Raw genomic sequence first — 25,868 nt, 5'->3', positions numbered from 1 at the left:
AAATTGAATTAAGGGCAAAATGTGAGATGTAGTTTCACAGAAAATCTGAGCTAGCTCCAGTTACGCTTAACTTAGGATGCAAGAACTGTGTGCTATATTAGCTAGTGAACTCCACTAGCATTAATTACTAAGGCAATCTGAGCCGTTCTCCTGCCGGATCTCGAGCCAGATTTAGAAACTGTAAGTTATGCAGTAGCATGTGTAAATACCCTAAGTAAACCAATAAAAGAGAAGGGGGAAATAAAGGGCATAGACAGTTCAGTATTTCTGGCTACAGTTCAGTATTTCTTTGTTTGTTTTTTTTACGTAACTGTAAAAAAAAATTGAAGGAAAATAGAGTAGATGAGGAGGTAGAACTGTCTACTATGGATATATCATATGTACTCCACAAAGTGTTTCAGAATCGACAATGGAGAAAAGATGAAATTCAAGTCAGCACGTTTAATACATTTATTCTAAATCAATGAATGATTTTCAGCTGTAAGCAAGTTTGCACTTTTAGGTTCTGTGTAAAAATATCTTGATAGTGCCAGCATAAGGATACATTTTCCCTTTGCCCTCATTCAGCTGTAGTTTATGCATTAACAGGGACTTTCTGATAGAAGCCTTTGTTCTTTTGGAGAGCCACTCCTCTGGGATTTCGGCTCCCTGGTTGGCCACTGTACCTAGGTCTCCTGATACAACAGCAGGTGGATCTCAGCAGCAAAGTTAATAACTTGCTGAGCCAGGGACAGGAAGGATAGTAGGAATTACACAGAAAACATTTTCACTGAAGGAGTATTTCTCCTTTGATACTTCAAAAATGAAAATTGATATTCATAGCCACATTCTACCTAAGGAATGGCCTGACCTAAAAAAGGTAATAAGAGTTTAGATATTCAGTGCCTTATGTTATCAGCAACCATTTCTGGCAATGTAATTTTTGAAAGAACAATGAATGAAGGGTTTTCTTACAAATATCTCTCAGTTTTTGTCTAATCTGACTTTTTTTTTTTCAGATATATTTGTGTTGGATTACTTTGCAAAGCAAGATTCCCAGTAAGACAGGGATGGAAAACTGGGCTCTGTTCCCCACTCTTTGTTTAGTCTGAAGCAATTCTTATATTTTTCTTGGTTTCTCGTGAGACCCAAAATTGGCAAATGATGAGGTGTAAATTCTGCTTTCTTGATAAAACCACGGCTGTGAGGTTCCAAAATGGTGTTCACTTTTGTTTTAAATAAGAGAAATAAGCAAATGATAAGCAAGGTGGATGTTACCTAAGCCAAAAGTCATTCCTGTCTTATACCCACAGGCATGAAAGTCATGAACTTCAATAGGAATGGGATCGCTCCACGTACAATTAATTGATGATGATGACAATGATAATTTTAATAGTATCTGCCATTTTTTCAGTAACTGGAAAGAAGCAGCATATTGTGTTAAAAATACAAAATCTCAATTGTCAGAACACTACATCTATAAGTCAACTTGTCTTAACTGTGAATCTTTGTGTGGTATTATTATTACTATTTGATGACATAAATTTATTCTTGTCAGTAATAATTTCTGTGATCCTGTGATAAGCATTTGGGAATGGAAAGTGGTATTTAGGTTTTTGTGCAGTAAATCTAATATCTTTTCTTATGTATGATTATCAAAATCCATGTAATCATCCCATCCTGATTTAGGTTTTAGAGTTATTGCCTAAATAATTAAAATCACAATTCAATAGAAGTGTCTAATCACTTTTTAACTCGTAAGGGATCACATGTCCAATGTTACCAAGACTACTGGAAAAGCTCACATGAATATATATTTACATATAGTTTATACACACGTACATAAAATCATTTGCAATTCAAAATTGCAATCAGTTTTCCAGGATAGTTATTTTTGTAAATCTTTAATGTTTCCATTCATGATTTTTAAAAAATCAGAGTAGAAAAGAGAAAACCTGCATTATTGTTTCTTTCCTTATTGTAGTTCTGTGTTGGTTGTAATTTGAATGAACATTTTGCATGTCTGTCAGTAGTATGGATACATTTGATTTCATTGTGCCTGTCTTTGACAACAAAGACAATACCATTATTTCAGCCATGCTTTTTGGCATCTGACACAGTACTTGAAACTCTGTTTTATACTGTACATTTCTTTCCCTTAATTATTTTGAGGTTGACGATGGCAAATTCTCAGGTGTTTCATATATATTCACTCTGTTTTTCTGTCATTTTAAATTTGACAGTCCAGTATCAGTTAAATACTGGCCAGAGAACAGCTGAAAAATGTAAACAGTATATTAGAAAAACATCACAAGGGAACCTGGCATGAAGAACATTCATTGGATTGTTTCTCTGTTAGTGGTGAAAAATATCATCATGGTCATAAAACCTGGAAAGGAATATTTGTTTCCTTGTTTATCTAGGAAGGTCTTTTCAAACATCTGTTTGAACTTCCTATTTGTAATAGTAAGAGTTCCTCAGTTAAAGACACATGTACACTGGGTAATGCGGGTGAGTTGACAGATACTTTTTAAAACAATTACATCTGTTTTCAATGGATAGGAGTTTAAATATCCAGGCTTCAAAGACAGGTTACTCTTGCTTGTTTCAGATTCTGTACTCCTTGTTTGTGCAATAACCCTATAAAAACACCTATAAGATTCCCTTATCCTGGGAAATCTACATATGCTTTAAAAGGGCCATAAATTCACTGAGATAAAATCATCCCAAGGATCCCTTGATAGTCAAAATGTACACCGAGACTGAATTCACTTCTGTTAGACCCTTTAGGCCAGTGTTGAATTTATTTAAACACCAATAAAGAGGCAAATACCAAATTTTTTAAAGTTCATTTCCACCTGCTAATTATTTTTTTCCTCTGTTCTAAAGTCTGAGTGATTCAATGGTCTATAAATGGGCCCAGAATAGGAAACAATTCTCAGAATTCCCTGGAGTCTTCTAAAAATTCAGTCCATTAACATAGTTCTCTACATCTCATGCATGGAAAAACAATGAGGCAATCCTAACAGGCACACATAGTGCCAAACATTTTTTTTCCCAGCCTTATAAATACTGAATGCTGAACTTAGAAAATTCTATTGTCAAGATACTCATTTAATAGCTTAGGAACTCATTATAAGTAGAAAAAATTCACATAAAGAAATAAAATAAGGACTGTCAATAAATCCAGCCAGTAGCTGAGAGGAAGAAAGAAGAAAATAAGTTCAAAAACAGATCCATGAGTTTCTCTACTGCCTGAATGCTCCTTGAGCACCTTTAAGGTACTTGTTTTCTGCACAGCTTACAGTTGCAATTAGCATGGAGCTAGTGAAAATATAAAGTTCTCATTAGATGTCACTCACAAAATTTTCCCTACATTTAATACTTTTTTATATATAAACCTATAAATTTATAAAAGTAAATAAAATATCCAAAGCTACATAACTAAACATAGCTAAATAAAACACAGGTAGCTTGAGTCATTAGCATCTCTGACTGGCTGAAGTCAGGAGGCTTGGCTCTGCACACCTATGTTAAGAAAGCTTGCAGTGGCATTATGCAATGATTTGTTGCCACAGGAGGTTCAGGACTGTATGCAAATGGTTTACACTTCAGTGAAAGAAATGCCTGGTTTTAACCAGTTCCCAGAAAAATGGGAATTCTGAGCACTGTTTTCACTCTATTATGATCTTTCAAGGTTTAATTTCTTTCTAATCTGATAAGAAAGTAAAAGGAAATCAACATCTTTTGTAGGTTTGGGCTTTTTTTTTTGCATAAACAATTTTGTATCTCTCTGAGAGAATCAATGAGCATCTAAGCTTCTCCTTTTTAGCTTCTCTTGGCTGTTTAAATATTAATAGACAAGAGGCTGACCTTCAGTCCTGCTGGTGAGTCATGGAAGCTGAAAAGTGGAATCAATACGTCTTTGTGCTAATGATTAACTGATCACAGATTGGAAAATTGTCAGCTCAATTTTTGTATTGCCACATGTTTGATTTAATTTTTCCACATGAAAATTGTTCCAGTTAAAACCTCAAACTAGTAAGCAATTTCACATACTTTGAAATGAGTTGTAGGTCTTCTTTAAAAATGCCTTTAAAGTGGGAGCTAAAAGTTCACACCTGCAAACACTGTTAGTCTGGTCCAGCTAAACTTCAGTGCTTCTGCTGAAGTCAGTGGGGCTACTCATAGGCTCAGAGATGAGCCTATGTGTGTTTCTCCTGAATGAGGTAATGCTGGTTGTAAGACCTGAGATTTTTTACTCTTATTGCAGAGTGATAAGCAGCACTGGCTTTTTCTTCTTTTCTTTTACAGAGATACGGGTATGGTGGATGGGTACAGCTGGATCATCACTGCAAGGTTTGTGCTGTTAGTACTCTAAGCTATGTTATCATCAGGAATACTAACAGCGAATATACTAGAAAGCAAAGTGACAATAAGATTGGCTATGTCTTTGAAATGGATTTCTCTAGAGGTCTATTTTCTATGAAGTAATATAACTCCTAGCCCTAATACACCTCAGCAGAACTTTTTCCCTGAGAGATGAAACTCAAATCCTCTCGTATGAACTAGTACCCGTTTTTTATCACCATCTCATTTGAAGACTCAGAAAAGATAGCTCTGAGGAATTCTTTTGAATAAGATATGTCAACCTAAACCAGATTACATGTAGCTTGTTTTTAGCTAACTGCAGCCATCTATCTGAGAAGCAAACCCAAAGGAACTGGCATTTTAATAAAAGTTAAATAGGGGAAAGTATCTTCCCATCTGAGTGAAAGGGAAAGAGTAATTTCTGTAACTTCATGAGAAGGAGAACAAGTAGCAGAGCAGTAAGGGGAATCTATAATTTGGGGACTATTATGTAGGAAAGTAGGAGCGTGAGGTTTATTGGCAAGTAAAAGGCAGAAGGGGTCTAATTTTTATCACTGTCCACTCTTAATTTTGCAAAGGCACTTCCAAGCTACATTAGGTACAACTGGAACAACAGGCCTCCAGGTGCCATGAGTCTCTGCTAACATTCAGAACCCATCTTGCTGGTACTGAACTTAGCAGAATACATACATTTACTACCATGAGGGCAGAACTGGCTTCTCAATTCTGATCTCATTCAAAGTAGAGCAAATCATCAGGAATTTGAGTGACATTCACAGTGTCACAACAATGTAAAACTTCTGAAAGCAAGATTCAAATGTTGCACTTTATCATTTGATAAGAGCATAGAGAAATTACCAGTATTAGTGCATTTTTTTACAGGAGGGCACAAGGACCTGAGAGAGGTAAGGCTGATATGGCAAAACAATTCCCTTTGTACAGTACTACATAGGTTAACTGTACCAGCTAGTTTTGAAGATGTTTTGTTCAGTTACCATATCGTAAGTTTGACAGTTGGCTATCCTTATGTCAAACTCTGTCACAGGAAGCCACCTTCCTCCTGTGACCTGTCAGCTCCTCACTCCTGGGAAAATGCATGGGCCTCTGGAAAGAGGAACATCAGAAAGGTGGCATTAAAAAGAGGTCTCAGGAGACCTCAGTTCACTTTCCACCTCACTTCATATGTACCTTTTCTAACTTAATAAACTTTGTCTGCACTTGCCTACCACAGGAACATTGTGAGTTGTACAGACACAGTATGTGCTTATATTAACAGAAAAAAGCTGATCCTTGCATACAACAGATGAAAAATGGATAGAATGCTGTGCCTATTTATTGCAACCTAATGAAATACACACTGTTGCCATTCTATAATATGCAGAGCTATGCTGTCAAATGCTTAACAACTCTTTATGAAAAGGGACCAAACAACAGGAAGGTTAGGACTGAGAATGAGAAGCAAACAGATATTATGCTGAAATTTCAGATCAGAGCCTGAGCAGGCATAGGATGGGAGAACAAGCCACCTGCTGAACCAAAGCGTGGACAGCACACCTTCAGAGATACGTGGTAGCTGCAGGAAGGAGAGAATTGTTGGAGACTTTTTTAGCAGCTTAGCTGTTTCTTACAGGTCTGATGCTAAAACTCCTTGCTAAAAATAGTTTGCAAAGGAACTGTGTGGCAAGTCAATAATAGCCTCATACACCCTGCAGAGAATTCTGTCTAGCCTACTTCTGTCTGAAAAAAAAAAGGAATGAAAAAAGTGCATGGCAAAATAAAATACTGCTCACAGACATGGAGCTGGGGAAGTTAACTCTTCAGATTAAAACAAAGTAAAAGCTTCTTATTCTGTGAAGATGAAAATAATTAAATGCATTTTTAAAGAACTGCAATTTGGGATGTGACCAAGTAGTTAAGTGATGAGATAATTTTAAATGTAGCCTGCTGGATTTAATTCTTAAATATCTCTCAATTCCCACATCAATTAATTAAAACCTGAAATATCATATTACTGAATGGGATAAGATGGGATAGAATGGGATGGGATGGAATAGAATGGATTAGAATCCTTAACCTTGCAAACAAAAGTCTCATGTCTTTTATGATATTTTCAGCACTGTATTTGTTGCTTTAGAACCTGATTTTTTTTTTTCCTAATCCATTGTCGATTCCTACTACTGAAACAACCTCTGACAATTGTTTTCCAGGTGTAGTGTTGCATAATTTCTCATTTTAAACAGATGAGGTGGAGGTTAGTGGCACTGCCTAGAGACTATAACAGTATAACTCATTTTCCAGTCACAGTGTTGCTGGACTAGATCTTTCTTTCCTTACATACACAAGCATGGATGTGTTCAGACGATAGTGTTTTGCTTTCCTGCATAATCAAGTTTGCTGCTGCCAACGTACAATGCCATCAGCTCAGCCTTGACCTGTAGCATGGTCACAAAGAATCAGTTAGTGCAAATTAAAAAAACAAACTGTTCTCTACTTCTCCAATGAGAACAGCACATGGCTTATTAGAAACCTTTCCTTTTTGCAAACCCTGATGCAGGTTTATCTCAACAATTAGTTATGAGCACTGTCAATGTTGCTAGTAAAAGTCCTGTCCATCTGAGATATTTTTTTCAGTATTAGCAGAAGAAAAGATACATGATCAGATCAACTGCTATGCCTTAGCTGTGTCTGAGGAAAGAATTGTCCCCTGGGTTCCCAGAAATACTCCCAATGGTAATCCAGTAAAATCCACATGAGCTATTGATATGTGACGGAATGTTCAGTTCTATTCCTTTTTCTCCACTCACACCTCAAATATCTTTCTGGTTATTGGGCAATTTGCAGCAGGGCACTGATCTTTTTTTCAGTGTATTACAGAATATAGTTAAAGCTTTCTCTCAGGTAGGAAAATCAATTTCACAAGAACCCAAAGTATTTTACTAAAGGATCAGGACTATGTAGTTGTTATTAGTGACTGTAATATTTCAGGTAGTTTTCACAGCCTGTGATACAGCTAACAAGTAACTTGACAGTTTGCCAAGGTAGCACAGTTAGATTTGTTGAAGAGAGCTTTAAAATATTCATTAGGCTGGTAGATTTGTGAATGATGGATGAAGTTAATAACAAATTCAAGGTTAAGAACAGCCTGACTTCTCAGAAGGAGGGGACTGAAACCCACCTTTGTGGGAAGTAGCGATATTTTATGATTTAATTCTGGTTTAGCATACTAGTAACAAATACTCTGATTTAACAGGTGTTTTATTTAGAAAAATACAAGACCCTAAAAAAACCAATTTTGTGAGGAAAAATGAAGTGGCTGTTGGGTAAGGAGAGTTCCCTTTCCATAAGGGTCAGAAGACCTCCCTGTGCTTTGCTTCTATTTACTGTCAAGGTGAAGGAATACCTGCTGCATTTTCTGACGTGGCTTTACATTTTCAACAGCAGATGCAGCATGTTCTCTGTCCAGTGCATCTGCTGCATGAACACATTTACCCACCCCAAATCCATAGGGTCATGTGGATCTTCTGACTTTCATCCATTTCCATTTACCCCTGTAACAGCTTCAAGCAACCAAGAAATACTCAGGCCTTGCAAGTATTGCTGAATTTTATTGCATCGATTTGCACAAGTGTGAGCCAACAGACTGCTTTGTCTGTCTTTAAAAGTCTATAGAAGCACGTGGTTATCTGCAACTGGAACAGACCATTTACTTTCCTTAATCTGATGACAGGGTGCCTACTCACTCTCTTTGGACAACAGACTATTCAACCAAAGACCAAGTTTAAAAAGGAAGTTTCCATAGTCATTGTTTAACTAATAGTGTTTAATTTCATAACCTTGGTACTATTATGAACTTTGTAAGTTCAGGAATTGGTGGGATATGGGGGAGTTATTACACTGATTCAGGTAATGGTTTTACACTGTGTATAGATTTTGTTTGTTTTTCTCAAATACAAATTCTTCAAGAATTCTTTTTTTCCCAAGGAGAAAACATAATCCGAAGATAACATATTTTTTCTCAAATTTGTCTCAGTATCACTGGTGATGTGAAGCAGCTGGTCTGAAGCTAACAGAGCTGCACAGTTATTTCTGTACTTACTGGAACCATTGTGATGCTATTGACTTTAAAAGAACACACATATACCCAAGGGGAAAATTTAGCACAGATTTAATTAGAGCATTGTTTCAAAGTCAAAATTTGGTTTGAGGATAAATTTGGAGTATGGTACCTGATATCTTTTACAAACAAATGTAGAGTGATATACATTGCTAAAGAAGGGGAAATTTTAAATTATGAAGAATTAAATCTGAACTATAAAGTACTGTTTTACTAATAACCATTTTTAAACATTCACTGGTTCAAAATACCTACTGGATAAAAATAAATTAATACAATTCTGTCTCTAAATTTCTGTAGGGAGCATAATATACTCAAGTGACTGTAAATTATCGTGTACTACTTTGTCACATTTATAATATATGAAAATGTCATTTCACAGGGACAGGCAAAGATGATGAAGGATGGAAAGGTTTTTAGAGTTATTCAAGACAACTGTTGGGATCCAGAAGTACGGATTAAAGAGATGGACCTATCAGGTACCTCCATAAAGTAATTCAAATCATTATATCTCATCTAGAATAACAGCAACTTCACTGTTAATATATCTGAAAGTGCTTAAGAATGATATCAAAAGGTTTAGTATGCTGATTCATTAGCTTTACTCTGTTGAAAGTCAGTGAAAACTTAAATGCTTTATAGTCAAGACTCGAGTGGGATGTGTTCCCGTACCTTTCCTCATTTTAAGTAGCAATTTCTTTCCCACAGGGGCTCATTATTTTTGTTGTGATTTTTAAGGTAGTAAGAAACAAGTGGAGATAAGTAAGGATGACAGACTCGGGACTTGAAAAGGCAACATACATTCCAGGTATAGAACTGATTTATGTAAAAGTGAAAGCCCTTTCACTTTTGTTCCAAATGTTACCAAGGTTCTGTTTACTCGCAGGAATTTTTATATGATGGTTTCCTTTTCTAGTATTTTTTTTCTGCTTAGATCTTGCAACTTTGTTCTGTGTTTTTGCTAGAGGACTCTGAGCCCAGAGAACTGGTACAAATCCTTTGTCAGAGAGTTCTCCTGAATTAGAAAAAAACTTAACCAAATGTCAGATTTGCAAATTTATTTTCCATCAAGTTACCTACATGCCTCTAAACAAGATTTATAAGATGAGAGACTGAAGATGAGAGAAGGATCTCTTAGTCTGATCAGTTATTTTTTTTACTTCTTATTAACACTGTAATTCCTAATTACTTCCATGAGAGAAATACTATGTTGCTAAAGATTATTTTTTCTTTAGATTGAGGCCTGAATAATTCCCTGCATCTGTTTCTCAGTAAACATAACTTGAATCTCTCCTCGAGCTTTCCAGATGGAATAAACATCTGAGTTACTTCAAAGAGCAGCTATTTTATAAGTAGCATCTTTATTGTTTCTTTCTTTTGTGGGATGGCATGATAGCAGATACTTTGAGTCATTCTCCTCATGGAGGTTTACTGTGACAGGTAACATAGGCCAATCTGGGAACTCAAGGGCTTGCAGGCAATTTATTTAAAAACAATTTAGATAGTTTTCTAATAACTTATTTTCACCCTGGAGAAGCTGCATTTCAAACTCCAACCATTAGACATTTTATGGGAATCCTAGAATGCCTTTGCAACCTTTCTGAAATATGTTGCCTTGACTAGACTGTGATCATCCCCTGAGTTAGCTCAGGGATTTGGGGGATTACCGTGTCATTCAACGACAGTGTGCATCATAAATAGCCTTTGGACATCTTTCCCTTTCAGCTGTTTCCCTCAACACTGATGGCAAGTTTCTACAAAACAGTTCTACCCCATCTATTTGCTGCAGACAAAGAGAAAACACAGTAACATTTATTTCCAAACGTTTGCAACAGCTCTCCAGAAAACAAAATGTATCCTAAAGCCAACAAACACCACAATATTTCTCTACAGAGTGAATAGTGCTGTCTTGATTGGAAAAAAAAAATCAAAAAAAAAAATCAAAACCAGCATGTTACAGCACCATCTGGTGCCCTGTGCCATAAAAATGTCCCCTTTTATAACAGCACTCCAGAGATACAGGCATCAGCCAATTTAGTGTGAAAAACATGTCTTAATGGTTTTCATTCTTACTATTGACCTAATGATAAAGACTATGGACCACACTTACTTTTTTTTCAGTTTACAAAGCTGTAGCTACTTAGTTCAAAGACCATTTCCTGCAACACAGACCAAGATAGATTATGTCAAAAAATGGAATCTCTAACCGTGGTATCATTTAGGAACAAAGATGCAAGGAGCCTCCCAACAGAACAAAAGTAGTATCTGTCACTGTAAGGTATTAACTCAGAGAAAGAACTGACAGCTTGATTGCTAAAAGGCTTGGTTTGTGTAATGCCCAAGAAATCTTGCCAGTAGTAAGAAATGGTAGCCAATGTACCAAAGAGACTAAATTAGTTCTCATTGTCATATGTCCTAGGTCTGCTTGGTATACAAACCTGCATCTTGACCCACTCAATACACCAAGCTGTAGCAGTAATTAACATCGCTGTCTGTGACGTCAATCATCACAATTTTGTTGGAGAAAATCTTGTAGTTAATCCTAACTACCTTTTCTTACTATTTTCTCCTCTCTAAAGTCCTCTGAAGAGAGTATAAATTAGAGGATTCTCTCTGCTGATTCTTCTTCCTCGAGCTAGTGTCTAGGAATGTGCAGCTTAGACATCTGCCTTTAAGGGTTGTGTTAAATTTGCTCAGAAGTGTAAAAATAGATTGAAACCAGATAAAATGCTCATTGTGGAAAACACGATGGATATTCTCTAACATACTAATCAAGTGTCAGTAGCATATTGGTGGAGAATACAACTCTAGGCTGTGCTTTCATATATATATAATTTTGTAGACCTAATCCTTCACCTCAAACCACTTCTGCTGTACACAGTAATAATCGGGTCTTGTAAGAGAGGTGCCAGAGTTAGTTTTCCCTCTTGTTTCCTACTTAAAATACTGAGAAGGAGGTTAAATCCTTTTGTTGAATATTCCAGTGCTTTTGCAAGGTCTTAGAGGAAATTCTCCCAGGTTTTTTCTGCCATCCTTTGTGCTAGGAGTACTGACAATAAAGTGAAATTTTTTGAAGCATGACAAAATATGTGCATAAATATTACAATCAGACCTAAAATAAATAACAAACCCAAGGAAACAACAAACCAGTTTTGCATGTAACTGTTTAATGAAGTTCTAATTGTTGGTTATTGTCTCTTCTCTTGTTAATCTGCTGGCTTTGCTGTGTTCATTCCTGTAACCTGTCACACACAAAGTTAGGGTATAGATTTATGTTTGAACAGAAACCAGACAACACAGAATTAATTCTCTTTATTGCTAACATCAAAGTTACTTTTATAAAACAGATTTTCTTATCCTTGCAAGCTCAGTAGTCCAAGCACAAGATGAATGAAACCTGACACAATACAGCTTTGGGGAACACTTAGGAAAACATTGTTTAACCACCATTGTTAACATAATATTGTTTATCTTTGAACTAACTTACATATTTATTAAATATACATCATAAATATGACCTCACAGTAAACTTAAGATTCTGTATTCTGTTGGTTTAATGTCACATTATGGGAGAGTAACATTAAATTGCAGTTTTAATTAATTCTACATAGGCATACCAAATACTTCCAAAATCAAAACACTTAATTTCACAAAAGATCTAGTATAAAAGTGGGGTTTTTGCTTTCTACTTAGCAAAATTATTTCAATCCTAATAACCTGATATGCTACAACATTTATTACCATGATCCTTAATTAGCAAAAAAAAAGAGGTTATATCTACATCACTGTTAAATCAGTCTTTGTTACCATTTAAGCTTTTACCTTCTACCTTTCAAACCAACATGCCTTCATGTTTCTAATGTATTGCCAAAAGAAAAGAGAAACAGTAATCACTGCTTTTTCTTACTCAGGAGTCACGGTCCAAGTGCTTTCCACAGTCCCTGTAATGTTCAGCTACTGGGTAAGTTCCTACCAGCATATTTTGTAATTCACATCTTGCCAAATTTTTGAAAGATAAATGCATCTTCCCATAAATTAGGTGATTGAAGTAGTCACAAGAGCACTGAATAAGCGGGGAATTGTTCTGCTGTGAAAAACAAAAGACAAAAAGATGGTCCAGGTATCGGGACACCCAGCAGAGTGTCCTGGCAAAGCTCCACTCTGGACCACACTCAGTAAGTAAGAATGAGACAGCATCTGATTTTCTTCTGGGTACCTTACAGGGGTAGCTGGAAACAGGGAGAGGGAACTGAGAGAGAATTTACACAGCATGAATCCAGTGTTAGCAGGTAGACATGTATGTACAGATTCCATGAAAGCTAGACATCAGTCTGTATTTTCTCATGAAGAAAAGAAGCAAACAATGTATTTGTGATCTTGCCCCAGTTTCTTTTATATGTGGCATGGGACTGGCTGACCTAGAATGCTTTGAATCTTACAATTCAGTAGCAAATTTAATATGTTCCCTGCACGGTGAATGCATCAAAGAAATGAAAATGGTCAGAGAAGATAAATCACTGCAAAATGCCGTTATAAATACATTCTCAATTTGACTATTTAGCCGTGTGGACAAGTTGAGTTGTTATCTGTCAACACATACGCTACTCTAAAAATCGTCGTGTTAGGCCCATATGTAAGTAGTTGCACCAGTCTTCAGACTGTCTTGTTGGGTGATATTTCTTTATAATTTTATTCTGGTATTTATGGCAATGATTTTTCCAATAAATATGTATTGGAGGAGAAAACAGGGAAACATTGTATGGATATTGCAGTTAGAATTATGTCTGTTATCTCCTTAAAATGTTGCAGAGGTTTGCTCAAGTTTTCTCTGTAGAATTCTCATGCTCTAGCATCTCACATTTCTTATGTTTATCTCTTCGATAATAGGAGAGTAAGTGTTCACTGCTATGTTTAAAAAATGTATGCTGAGGTTTTTGCATTGAGATAAACAAAAACAGAGGACTGGTTTACACAAAAGACTAGATACTCCGGTGAACCAACAGCCTGGGCTTTATTATACTCATTGTGAGCAGCAAAGGCAACAGCAGTTGATAAAATATTCAAGACAAGAAGCAGAACTTCACCCAGAGGTTTTAAAATGAGGCAGAATTTAGCTCTAGTGGTTTGCAGCTATTCAGAACTGTAAAGTAAATTTTAGGTTCAAACCTTGTCTCTGAATTGTTTTCTGTGACATTTATCCAATATCTTCCAAAGGTGATAACATTTGAGAACTATATTTTAATGTACTATTCTGCTTAATATCTTACCAGGCCAAACCTCAGGATACTTTAGATCTAGCCCAGATATTAAATAATGACTTAGCTGCTACAGTAAAAAAGTACCCCAAGAGGTTTATTGGCTTGGGTACGTTACCTTTGCAAGCTCCAGACCTGGCTGTGAAGGAAATGCATCGCTGCGTGAATGAACTTGGATTTCCTGGAGTACAAATAGGATCTCATATCAATGAATGGGACCTGAATGAACCAGAACTCTACAGTATTTATGCTGTGAGTAACTGTTTCTTTCCTTGTTTTGGAGCATTCTGTGATATGGAATTCTGTCTCAAAATACCCTGTGATACATTCAGTCATCAACTAAATTTATAGATATATTAGAACAATTGAACCTTCTAATCTGCTTAGTGATCAGAAAAATTCAGCTTTAATTATATATTTATCCAATATAAATTGGACTAGGGGTAATGGGCATAAGCTGGACACAAAAAATTCCTCTTAAACATGAGTAAAAACTACTTTATTGTAAGGGTGAGGGAGCCCTGGCACAGGCTGCCCAATCTTCCAAGGAGACTTCCTTGGAGTCTCCTTCTCTGGAGGTTTCCAAACCCATCTGGATGTGTCCCTGTGTGACCCGATCTAGCTAATCCTGCTTTAGCAGGGGGGTTGGGCTGGATGATCTCTAGAGGTCCCTTCTAACTCCTTCAATTCTATGATTCTACATGATAATTCCTTATGAGATGTAATGGTAATTATACAATATAAAACATTCTGAAACGTACCTTATAAAAATTAATAACAAAATCTTATGGTATGAGTTCTTACTGTAGAGTTGCCTTCTTGGTTTGTAGGCCTAAGTGCAGCATCAAATAAAGCATTTTTGTACTATTTGCTCTTAGGTTCAAGTTACTGTATCCAATCCTATTGAGGTAACTGATAAAGTCTTTAGATATTTTCAGAAATACCCATAGAGCTGAAATATCATACAGAACGACACCAGTGAGGCCAAAAGTTCCAAACTGAATACGTTGATTATAAACTGAATTTACAGATTGCATTTCTTAAATAGCCTGAGGCCTAGATGAGGATGGTCATTTGTCTAAATTGAGGTTTAATCAATATTCTTTCAGTATATGTTTCACAGGTTATTATAGCTGTCAGCTTGAAATAGAGGTTATTTTTCAGAATGCTCAAGCTATTCAAGAATTCTGTTACTGCAGCATCTGGACTATCTGTTTCTATGGTCATATACAGTCAGTTTTCAAATTCTACTCTTGGAGATGCATGCATTCACAGAATCATAGCATGGCTGGGGTTGGAAGGGACCTCTGGAGGTCATCTGGTCCAACTCCTTGCTCAAACAGGGCCACCTGCAGCCAGATGCCCAGGACCATGCCAAGATGGCTTTTGAATATCTCCGAGGATGGAAACTCCACAACCTCTGAGCAACCTGTGCCAGGTCTCAGACCCTCTCACAGTAAAAAAGTGTTTCCTCATGTTCAGAGGAACCTCCTGTGTTTCAGTTTGTGTCCAGCACCTCTGGTCCTGTCACTGAGGACCACAGAACTGAGCTTGAGTCCATGTTCTTTACATCCTCCCTTCAGGTATTTATATACATTGACGAAATCCCCACTGAACCTTCTCCTCTTGAGGCTAAACAGTCCCAGCTCTCTCAGCATTTGCTTACAGGAGAGATGCTCCAATCCCTTCATCATCTGTGGATTCTGTCCAGTAGCTCCATGTCTCTCTTGTACTGAGATCCCTCTCTTGTTCTAGGAGCTCTCCCTTATACTGTACATTCTTCAGTTTGTGTTTAACAAATGTAGGGAACAACCTCTATCACTTTTAGAAACATTCCTGGATAATAAAGAATGTGAAATTAAGCTATATTGATAATGAACTTTAGCAATATACCAAGACAGTTATTGAATTGCTATTTTTAGTTTACAAATGTAGATGGCAATTACTCCCTTCAATCCAAAAGCTGCAGCTTTATTTATGTATGTATGGGTAAATAAACCCAAATTTTTCAAATGTGTGATAATCTCCTTAGCAACAAGAGGAGGTCCAGAAATACATCTGACAAAACAAAGCTGTTAAGTCCTGGTTACGCATCTGAATGACTCTGATGATTATATATTTAAATGTAAGCACATAGTTAACTTATTCAGTCACAATCAGCATCCTGTATGGTAGTTCTGCTTTCCTTTCCAAAGGAAAGGAAATATACAAATATCTACTTGAGTGGAGGTGGATTATTGATCAGGACACAGCTAGATTTTGAAGTCTTGATGGTGGATTAGGAAAGTTTTAACTTTTTCTTTAAGCCAGACAGAGGGCCAAAGAGGATAAATGTAGTGCAACAACAATGAAAATTCCTGGATGCAGCTGGAAGGATTCTGCAGAACCATCCTAAAATGGTTCTATAAAAATTATGAAATTCATCCTCATGTGTAATGAAACCAAAAGAATGTTAGTTTGAACTAGTTTTATACTGCAGGATGACTGACAAACACAGCTATTAAAGCATGTTCATACCACATTAATATGATGAACACTGGCTTACCACAACGGTGTTATCATCAACACTGTCGTCTCAAAAAGAACTTTGAAACTGAGGAAGACTTCAGGATATGGCCCAGAGGAGTAAATATAACCAACTCTTGCTTGTCATTCTTACTGCTGGGTCTATTTTCATTACTAGTACTAATGCTCAGTACAGTTGTGCAGGTAATCTTTAAATGGTGGCTAAGATCTAAGCTGCATTTTGGTATGATTAGTGAAGATTTAGATTTCTTTTTACTGCAGGCTGCTGAACAATTAAACTGCTGTCTCTTTGTGCATCCCTGGGACATGCATACAGATGGAAGAATGTCTAAGTATTGGTTTCCCTGGCTAATAGGTGAGTGCCTATTCACTTTACTTAATATACATTATGACTGTCATTGGGTTACAGCCAGAAAATTGTTGCAAAGATACTAATACAAAGAAAACCTACATGAATTTTGTACCAGTTCTTTAAAAATCAAATACTACAATGAGATCTGTTGTGTAAATTCAGTGGACATTTGTTCTTAAGCTTGTTTAGTTTGTCTAACAAATACTTAGAATTAAAATTATTCACAACAGCAACAGAATCTAGTATTGTCTTTTGTCCTAAATACAAAGAGCAGAAGACTAGGGAAAAATGAATTCTCTCTGAATTGAGCTTCTCAAAACGAACATGAATAAAGGAAGGAGTAAGCAAATCCAAACATTCTTTCCTAGAATTTCTTGGGCTGTTTCCTAGAAATGAGTTGTTCAGAGAGGAAATAAATATAAGTTCATATCATCTATACTGAAACAACATGTACTTTGGAAGCTCCCCATAGATGTAGAGAATTATCTATTTTCTGTTTTGTTCTCCATCTGCTAGGTAAATAAGAGGAGGTAGGTTACAGTGCTACTTAGAAATGCTTAGACCTGACTCCACCCTACCTTGTTCTGTTTTGCACTGTTTAGGTTTGTGCAGCTTTGCACTGCCTTTGACAGAGGTGTTCTGAAAAACAATATATATATATAATATATGTTCTACCACATACACTGGAAAAATCTTAGTGTTCCAATCACCAATCCATTCTCTTAAAACAATATCAATTAGTCTTAGTCAGAACAGGCTCAACAATACAGAATTGAAGACAGACTAAAATGATTGCATTTGCTTAACAAAGTACAATTAAATGATTTTCCTACTAAGCCTATTAAGGCTCTTTATTTGAGCATATGGTAAAACATAACGAAGGACCACCTTTTGAGCTGGGTAGGTATTGCTTCCCCCACAGATAAGGGGAAATCAGTTCCTAATTTCAATCTGGATGTCTGAAGTTAGGCATCTAAATGGCATGATATTCTAAATATGTTAAGTGGGCTCAGAAACTGGACCCTGATGTAGGAACCTAAATTGCTGTTATGTTCTAGTTACCCTGTGGCTGAGAGGTACAGGTTACTTTTTAACTTAGGAACTGGTACTATGTCATAACTAAACCCCAAATCTGTGTTGGAATATCCACCAACACATCTGCCCCACTTTCCACTTAAAAGAAACCCAAAAGCATAGGACAGAATAGAGCATGGTGTATTCCAGAGTTGTGTTTGAGCTAGGATAACTGGGGAATCGAGCCTGCACTGTGAAGTTCAGGACAAACCCAACATGCCTCTCAGCTACCCTAATGGCATGGGATAAAAAAGGGGCTTAGAAATTCAGAAGATCTTAGCTTCCAGTCCCATGGCCTCATTTCAGTTAACGTTCAGCTCCATGTTCCTTTAACAGAAGCAATGCATAACCTTTGGCAGCTGCTCTGTAAGTATTATTTTTTCAGTAGGCTCAAGGCTAATTGAAGGAAATTAAGATCATGTTTAAAACTCAAAGAGGAAAATAAAAAACAAAATCCTTACAAATAAAGGGGTTGTATTTTTGTTCTTAGGCATGCCAGCAGAAACAACCATGGCCATTTGCTCCATGATTATGGGAGGAATTTTTGAAAAATTCCCTAAGCTGAAAGTTTGCTTTGCACATGGAGGTAAGCAACACACCACACAAAGCACCCATTCTTTCATTGAGCATGGTACAGAATCACAGAATCTGGAAGGGCTGGAAGGGACCTCGAAAGATCATCCAGTCCCATCCCCCTGCCAGAGCAGGACCACCTAGAGTAGGTTACACAGGAACTCATCCAGGTGGGTTCGCAATGTCTCCAGAGGAGACTCCACAACCCATCCAGGCAGCCCCTTCCAGTGCTCCCTCACCTCACACTGAAGAAAGTCTTCCTTGTATTTCTTTGGAACCTCTTATGTTCCAGCTCGTACCTGTTGCCCCTTCTCCTATCATTGGCCATCACTGAGAACAGCCTGGCTCCATCCTCCTGACACCCACCCTTTACATATTTGTAAACATTCATGAGGTCACCCCTCAGTCTCCTCCAAGCTAAAGAGCCCCAGCTCCCTCAGCCTTTCATCAGAAGGGAGATGCTGCACTTCCTTCATCATCTTGGTGACCCTGCACTGAACTCTCTCCAGCAGCTCCCTGTCCTTGAACTGAGGGCTCCTGAACTGGACACAGTATTCCAGATGCGGTCTCACAAGTATTGTCTGGTATGCCAGCTAACAGGGTTACCACTCTAGGCCTGCCACCAGCTGAGTACTATACGCCAAAGAAGGCAATCTGCCAGATTGGCTGCTTGTACAAACACTCTCTAGACTGTTTCAGCCAGTGCTTGAAATGTTACAATAGCCTTTAAGAAAAAGGAAGAGGAAGAGGAGACAGGAGATAGTTTGGGGAAAAGGTTAAAGAAGCAACACAAGGAACATGGACATCACAGTACTGAAAAAGTGGGGAAAATAGAAAAAGAAACTAAAGAACGCATTACAAATTGCTGGTGCAGGGCACTTTCTTTCTAAATATCTAACAGTAAAACACAGATCTGGGTTGATATTATGGCTTTTATTCCTCCTGCATATTTTCAGCTACTGTTATTAAAAATTTGTTCTTGCAGGTGGAGCTTTTCCATACACAGTGGGACGAATCTCCCATGGATTCAACATGCGCCCTGATTTATGTGCAGTGGATAATAAAGTGGATCCAAGAAAATATCTTGGTTCATTTTACACAGACTCTCTTGTCCATGATCAAAATGCACTAAAGCTGCTAACAAATGTAATAGGAGAGGTGAGTTTTAATGCTTCCACAAGCAGGTGAGTCATTATTTAATTCTCTATGAAACAGCAAAAGAGAAGAAGAAAGCAGGTAGAAGACAGCATATTCACACAGTAAAATCAGAACCTGAGCTATTACAAACTGATGGGTGTCTGCCATGTTGATAGTGGTTTTACAAGTTAATGAAGTGGTGGTTTTAATGCAGGAAATCATGCACTGTCCACCTTAGTTCAGTGAGACTAGCTCCTTGTGCAAGGTTGATCAGGATGTGACTGCAAGCAAAGACTGCTACATCTGGAGCCTTGTTTTAACCAGCTTAATTTTCAAATTCAACTGTATACTTGAAGAAATCAAATTGTGTTTCCACTGAGGGAGTTATAGGCAGAAAAAAAGTCAATAACCAAGAGAGGTTTTGTGAGGATCCTGGAGAGCACTTTGAATATCACGGGCTTGCCAAAATATTTTGTTAAGAGAATAAAGAAGTCTTTGTAGTTTAGTAATCTGTTTAAATCAGGTACAGCATGGGACAGAAAAAGCCAAAACCATTCAGGTTTGAATGCTCAGGAAGGGGTTGAAGATGGCATCAGTCATGCCAACTCCCAGTGGATTACTACAAATCAACAAGAGGCCTGCATTTATGTCTTGATCTCTGGACTTAATGGAGTTTTTGCAGCTAGCAGGCAGATACCTACCAGATGTTAAAACCAGAAATGCAAGCTCTGGCATTGACTGTCTTCTCTCAATGTCTGTATTCTTGTTTCCTGTACATTAGTTTCTAGAGTCACATCATATTTTCTCATATATGGGGCTGTTGCTGTCATCAGGCCTCTCATATGACCAAAGTTCACAAAGACAGCTAAGCTGAATGTTTCCTTTGTACAGAAAAGATACTGTTGATTTCCCATCTTCATCTCTAACAGGTACTAGAACTGGTACAGAAGTGACTTGTCTAGGCCAGCCAGAAATAATAATGCATAACTATTGCGTCCTTTATCGTGGTACTCTGAGCCCAGGTCTCAGCCCTTTGAAATTTATGGGTTCTCAGTCTGTGCTGCATAGGAAATCTGCAGATTTGAGACTGGAGTTTTGCCTGCAGCTCCCCTACAATACTCGTGCCTTTTAGGAAAACTCTCCTTTGGAAGATTGATGAAAAAGTCAACACTGTAGCCAGCACAACTACAGCTTGAAACAGTACCATAGAAAGCTTTTGTAAAGTGTGTGTGTGTATGCTCACATACAATAACTCTATGGCTCTAAGGAGAGAGAATGCCTCTTTCTTAAATTCACCATGAAGCAAAAATAGACTTACAACAGGAGCCCCATAAAATGTGCAAAGAAACTACTATGCAGCCTAGTTCTCTTAGAAACAAGTAAGTTAAAACCCAGGTCAGTTTACTTGTCAAAAAAATCAGCTAATAAGCTGTTAGTATTGGGAAGTTCTTACATCAGTGGGTATCAACTCAGGTGGCATTTGCTAAGTTCTTTCTATACATCTAGACATGTCATAACCTTTTATTTTGGCACTGTTAGTCCTAGTGAATGCTGATGGAGACATCTCCTTTGTGAGGGATGAAATTTTAGGCACCAGATGGTTACTAACAAAATACTATGGCTCCAGCCCAATATTCATTTAATGTCTTTTACCAGCCTCTAAATAGTAAATATATCATGATCGACAGCCCAGGACTTTTTACTATGCATTATCTTTTGAATCTAAGTGTAACTTACAATAATCAAGTGCCTGTAAGTAGCTTATACAATAGATGATAAAATTTTACTGGATGTGATATCCCCTTCCATCCACGAGACATCCAAAGGCTTATGGAGTAACAGTTCAGCACTTTCCTTCAGTTACCTCTTTCTCTGAGAAGTCTCCCCAAAACTAGACCATGTTCATCCAAAGTATATTCTCATCCTACATGCAGTTACAGTATTGAGGGAGGAATCTGGCTTTTGAATTTTAAATTGCCGTGTTTAGGTGGTCAGGTTCCAGTTTTTACTGCCAGGGAAACAAAGATCATTTGCTTGCTTCTTTTTCTCCTGTTTAAAATGTTGGGAGACATGTTTTGCCACTGTTAGAAAGACCTTGGTAGATTAGAAGCTGTGTGACTCAACATGGCTGAGACTCACAGATTCTTCTTCAGGTCTGATTTTGTTAAGTTGAAGTGTAGATGTCAAGACCAAAACAGGAGAGAAATTATGAGAGGACACTTAATCCAGTACTGACAACGTTTTCTGTTATAACTTCTATAGAACATGTCTCAGGGCAGTTCTGCCTTAGAGTAACAAGTTTATTTTGCATCTCTAGGTTGCTCTAAGCTAAGTTGTGGGAAAGCTGCTGTCTTTGCATCACATTTCAGCTGTAACTTCATTTTTTTTTCCTAAAAAGTGAGACATAGACTGGCCCCTGATTGTGATTAGTCTTTGCAACTGAAATTTAGCTTGAGGAGAGAGAGGTCACGGATTGTAATTTGGTAATTTAGAATTCACTCAGCAGTAGTCTCTCTGGTATCTCCTTTATTTTGTCCACACATTTCTGAAATGCAGTTTCATAATGTAATAAATTTGACCAGTGTACTGCATGGGATGTTGGTGTCTTCTTTAATTCTCCTCTATTGTGAGCTCAAGCAATGTGACATCAGGTGGAACCCCAGTGCTGAAAAGTAATGATTTGACTAAGTAAAGTAATCCCAAAAACTTTAATGCTTTTAACACTTGGGAGTACTTGAGATTAATAAAAAAAAAAAAAAAAAAGTGCATTTTCTTCTTCTTTTTCAAAGCTTGAGGCATCTTATCCTTGAAAAAAACATTCACATCATACTTTCAAACTTTATAAACGTGAAAATGAGGTTTCCAATTAAAGTTGGTATTCTCACATAATACCACTACGTGAGTCACATGCTAAAAAAAACCCAAATATCTCAGTGTTTTCAGTGCAATTGTGTGTTTGCAGAATAACACACATAAGATGAATAAATGCTGGGCTAAAACCAACATGATCGGGTCTTGAGGATGACACTGTAACTCTGCAAGCTGATGGTCTGAAATAGGACAGCTCTCTAGAGTACAGCTAAGAGCTGTGCAGGAAGGGCATCAATGTGTGTGAAGATGTGCTTAGACATGGCTTTGAGTCCTTAGGGAACAGCCACTATCTGGCATGTGTTGGCTTTGTGCTTATGAATATTAAAATCCAGTGACAGCTGTGATGAGTCACGTACATTTAACTTCATCCCTTCTTAGTTTTGGGTGCAGGTTAATTGGAGTCTGTCCCAGCTACAGGGAGCAGAAACATGTTTCTGAGGGAATTCTGTAAGACTGCAAAATTGCTGCAGTCCTTTCCTCCCTCCATGATGAGGTAGCATGAAGTGAATATAAGTAAACACATAATCCCTAATGATGCTGGCTATAAAAAGTGAAGAACTGGGTTGACAGGTGATTTAATGATTTAGTTTATCTGCAAAAACCCCACGTGATTCTTCAAGAGCGATCACCCAAAGGTAAAGTGGAGCTGAACTGACTATAGCAATCTGGCCTTATTTTGAAACGTATCCTGACAGTAGGAAAGAAAGTGAGATAGAAGGCAGATCCGGTTTTTACCAATATAAGACGACAAACTCATGCTTGATGTCCTTTGAGATTCATTTTAAGATTCAGGTCATTGCTATGCAAAAAGTTCCATTGAGTAAAAGGGTCCACTGAGGTTAATCATTACCCACACGCACCTTCCTAAAAGGAGAGATCTGCTAATTGAGGTATCCAGCTAAAGTCCTCTAGGGAAAACTGACTTTGTCAGTGTACTTTGGCGTAATATAATAATATGCATGGAGTATTATTTGCCTGCAGAGACTTCATAGGATTCCTCTGAGGCTGGTTTCTAAGTACAGGTATCGCAAGCCCCATTTTATAGATGAGTACAAAACTGAAGCTCAGAGAATGTAAAGGAATAACCTAACATCACTAGCAGCAGAGCAATGATGCTGATTCCAAATTTTTCTTATTAATTTTGTAGTTCTTAATAGATCACAGATTAGCTGAGAAACACTTTAGAGGGAAAGAAAAACAGAATAGAAATAATATATATATGTTATTCCAATGAGGGCATAGGATTTCTTTCTGCTTTAGTACATAGGAGCTGTAAAACAAAAAGGTACCAACCATCCTGGCTTAGTTAACCTTAATTAATGAATAGCTAGGCAAACACTGCATTTCCTTCTCCTTTACTTAGAACTCCATTTTCTCATATAAAACCAGTTGTTTATTGGTTGAGGAGTTGTTTTGTATATAAAATATATTTAGGTTTTGTACCTGAAGAAAAAAATGTCTTGGTCTCAGGTTGAGTGTTACAAATAAACGAATGTATTTAGCTGCTTAAAAGTACACACATCCAAATACATTTTGTTTCATCTATACCCAAAACCTGATTTAATAGACATAAGGTATAAATTCTCCCATTCTAATTTTATAGCAACACTTCTGTAATAAATTATAGCAACAATATAGGACAGAACAATAGAATGGGCATCCTCTGCTTGGATTTCATGTAAGGTTTTGTACAGGTTCTGTCAGAGACTCTGGGGTGACATCTACTGGAGATAAAAAATAAAAATAAGCATTTCATAAATAAGAAAAACCATTTTATAAAATAACTGAATTATGTTTTCTTCATCCTATTTCACTATAGGTATCTTAGTTAAAATGTTATAACAAATACCACAAATTCATGAGCTTGACTTCAAATTCATGAGAAATATAAAAACATCTATTTTTAATGAAAACTGTGGGTTTCAAATATTCATGTCAACAGGAGACGAGGCTTAGAGGAAAATAGACTTTTGATAAAATCGAGTGAGTTGGCAGTATGTGCTCTCAAAGGCAGATAAAATGGGGAAATATCATTCCAGTGTGAAAATGAAGCTCTAGCAATGTGGACCTGTTGAGGATTGGCCTGTTTCCTTTCATCTCTGACAACAGGAATGATGCATACAGATTGTTATTGAATTTTCTTTTCACTGACTTGCTTTCAGAAACAAATCATATCATGTCACTTATATTGTCAGATACATCTGTCAAATGTGCAGCTAATATCCAATCCCAGTTAAAGACAATCCCAGTTAAAAAAAATATACAGACTGCCCAAAATACAGAAAAGTTTGTAAATGAGATTTTGGGTTTGATATCTGAAGCTGGATACTAGTTAAATTAAATCAAAGCCTTCTTATTTTAATGTAAATGTTTGTAGTAATTTGACACTGAACCATGCTTTAAGTTGCAATTATCACAGCTTTTAAAGAATCACATGAAAGATCATTTTGATTGCTTTTTATTATTTATTACGTGTTCTTTGGACACATATATGATTTTAAGTTTGTGTGTGTGTAGTCAAGAATTTCAAATTCAGGAATGCAAGTCCAAGCATCTTTTCTGAGTATGGTGGAGAACTTCCTGAGATTCTGAAAGAAACGTGTCATAAACTCTCATACTCATTTTGGACTGCACACAACAGTGCAGAGCATGCAGTGAGCATGAAAAAGAAACAAAAAGTCGGTCAAAAAAGGGAAGGAAAAATTCCATGTAACCCCTATTGGTCATTTCATTATGGTAACACTTAACCAAGATTAATCACTGCATTTTAGGCAAACTACTTGCAGAAGCAGTAAGAGTAGTGTAGGAGAATAATAGATGCCTTTCTGCTAGATTTCAAACCAGCACCACAGTGCAGAAAATCAATCTGAGCAGGAAATTACCATTTGTGTTGCATTCACCTGAGCAATACACACTCATTCCCATGGGCCTGGGATTTGCATTTTGAACTTCCTGTGTATCAGAAGAAAAATATACCAAACTTTAGTCAGACACCACAAAAACAACAAATAACCTGGACTTTTTCAAAATTGAACTCACCCAATAAACTTGAGTCATTGCTTTCAGGCTTTGATTGCAACGCAAAGGGTATCTTCATATTCACTTTTGCAATTAATCAGTCCAACAGACACACATAATCTCCTGTGGTTTATTATGAATACCAGAAAGCATGTGCAGCTGTATTGTTTAATGTTACTACAAAATGTACAACATGGTTTTTGTATTACCAGGACAAAGTTATTTTGGGCACAGATTACCCTTTTCCACTTGGGGAGCTGGAACCTGGGAAATTGATTGATTCCATGGAAGATTTTGACAATAAACTGAAGGTACAATCTTTACATTTTGGGGGTTTTTTTGCCCTCCTTTTTGAGCCTCTGGTTTTACAGCTGAGATGAAACACTGAAAAATCAGTGTACTACACAGACATCTGCAGAGACTAAAAAAGGCCCTTTAGTAGTTCATTTTAAAGCATGAGTAAAAGCATTTGAGTAAAATATGAGTTAAGCACACACAAAGATATACATGTGTTTTGTTTTTACAGGATAAACTCAAGGCTGGCAACGCACTGGAATTTTTGGGTCTTAGCAGAAAACAATTTGAATAATTATGAACA

At 37.0% G+C, this 25,868-nt stretch overlaps 1 protein-coding gene across 1 annotated transcript; it reads left to right on the top strand.

Annotated features, from left to right (window-relative positions):
• The first annotated feature begins 802 nt into the window (after positions 1-802).
• On the top strand, positions 803-25,868 carry ACMSD (aminocarboxymuconate semialdehyde decarboxylase). The gene is made up of 10 exons (XM_010201325.2): positions 803-859; positions 4,294-4,338; positions 8,847-8,943; positions 12,376-12,425; positions 13,735-13,971; positions 16,507-16,600; positions 18,162-18,257; positions 19,230-19,402; positions 25,483-25,581; positions 25,797-25,868. The coding sequence occupies exons 1-10, from the start codon at positions 803-805 to the stop codon at positions 25,857-25,859; spliced, it is 1,011 nt and encodes a 336-aa protein (XP_010199627.2). The 3' UTR covers positions 25,860-25,868.

Source organism: Colius striatus, chromosome 11, assembly GCF_028858725.1.
Source record: "Colius striatus isolate bColStr4 chromosome 11, bColStr4.1.hap1, whole genome shotgun sequence".
Classification (NCBI taxonomy): domain Eukaryota; kingdom Metazoa; phylum Chordata; class Aves; order Coliiformes; family Coliidae; genus Colius; species Colius striatus.
Note: the sequence above shows the minus strand (reverse complement) of the source record. Positions and strands in the feature narration are given on the sequence as shown.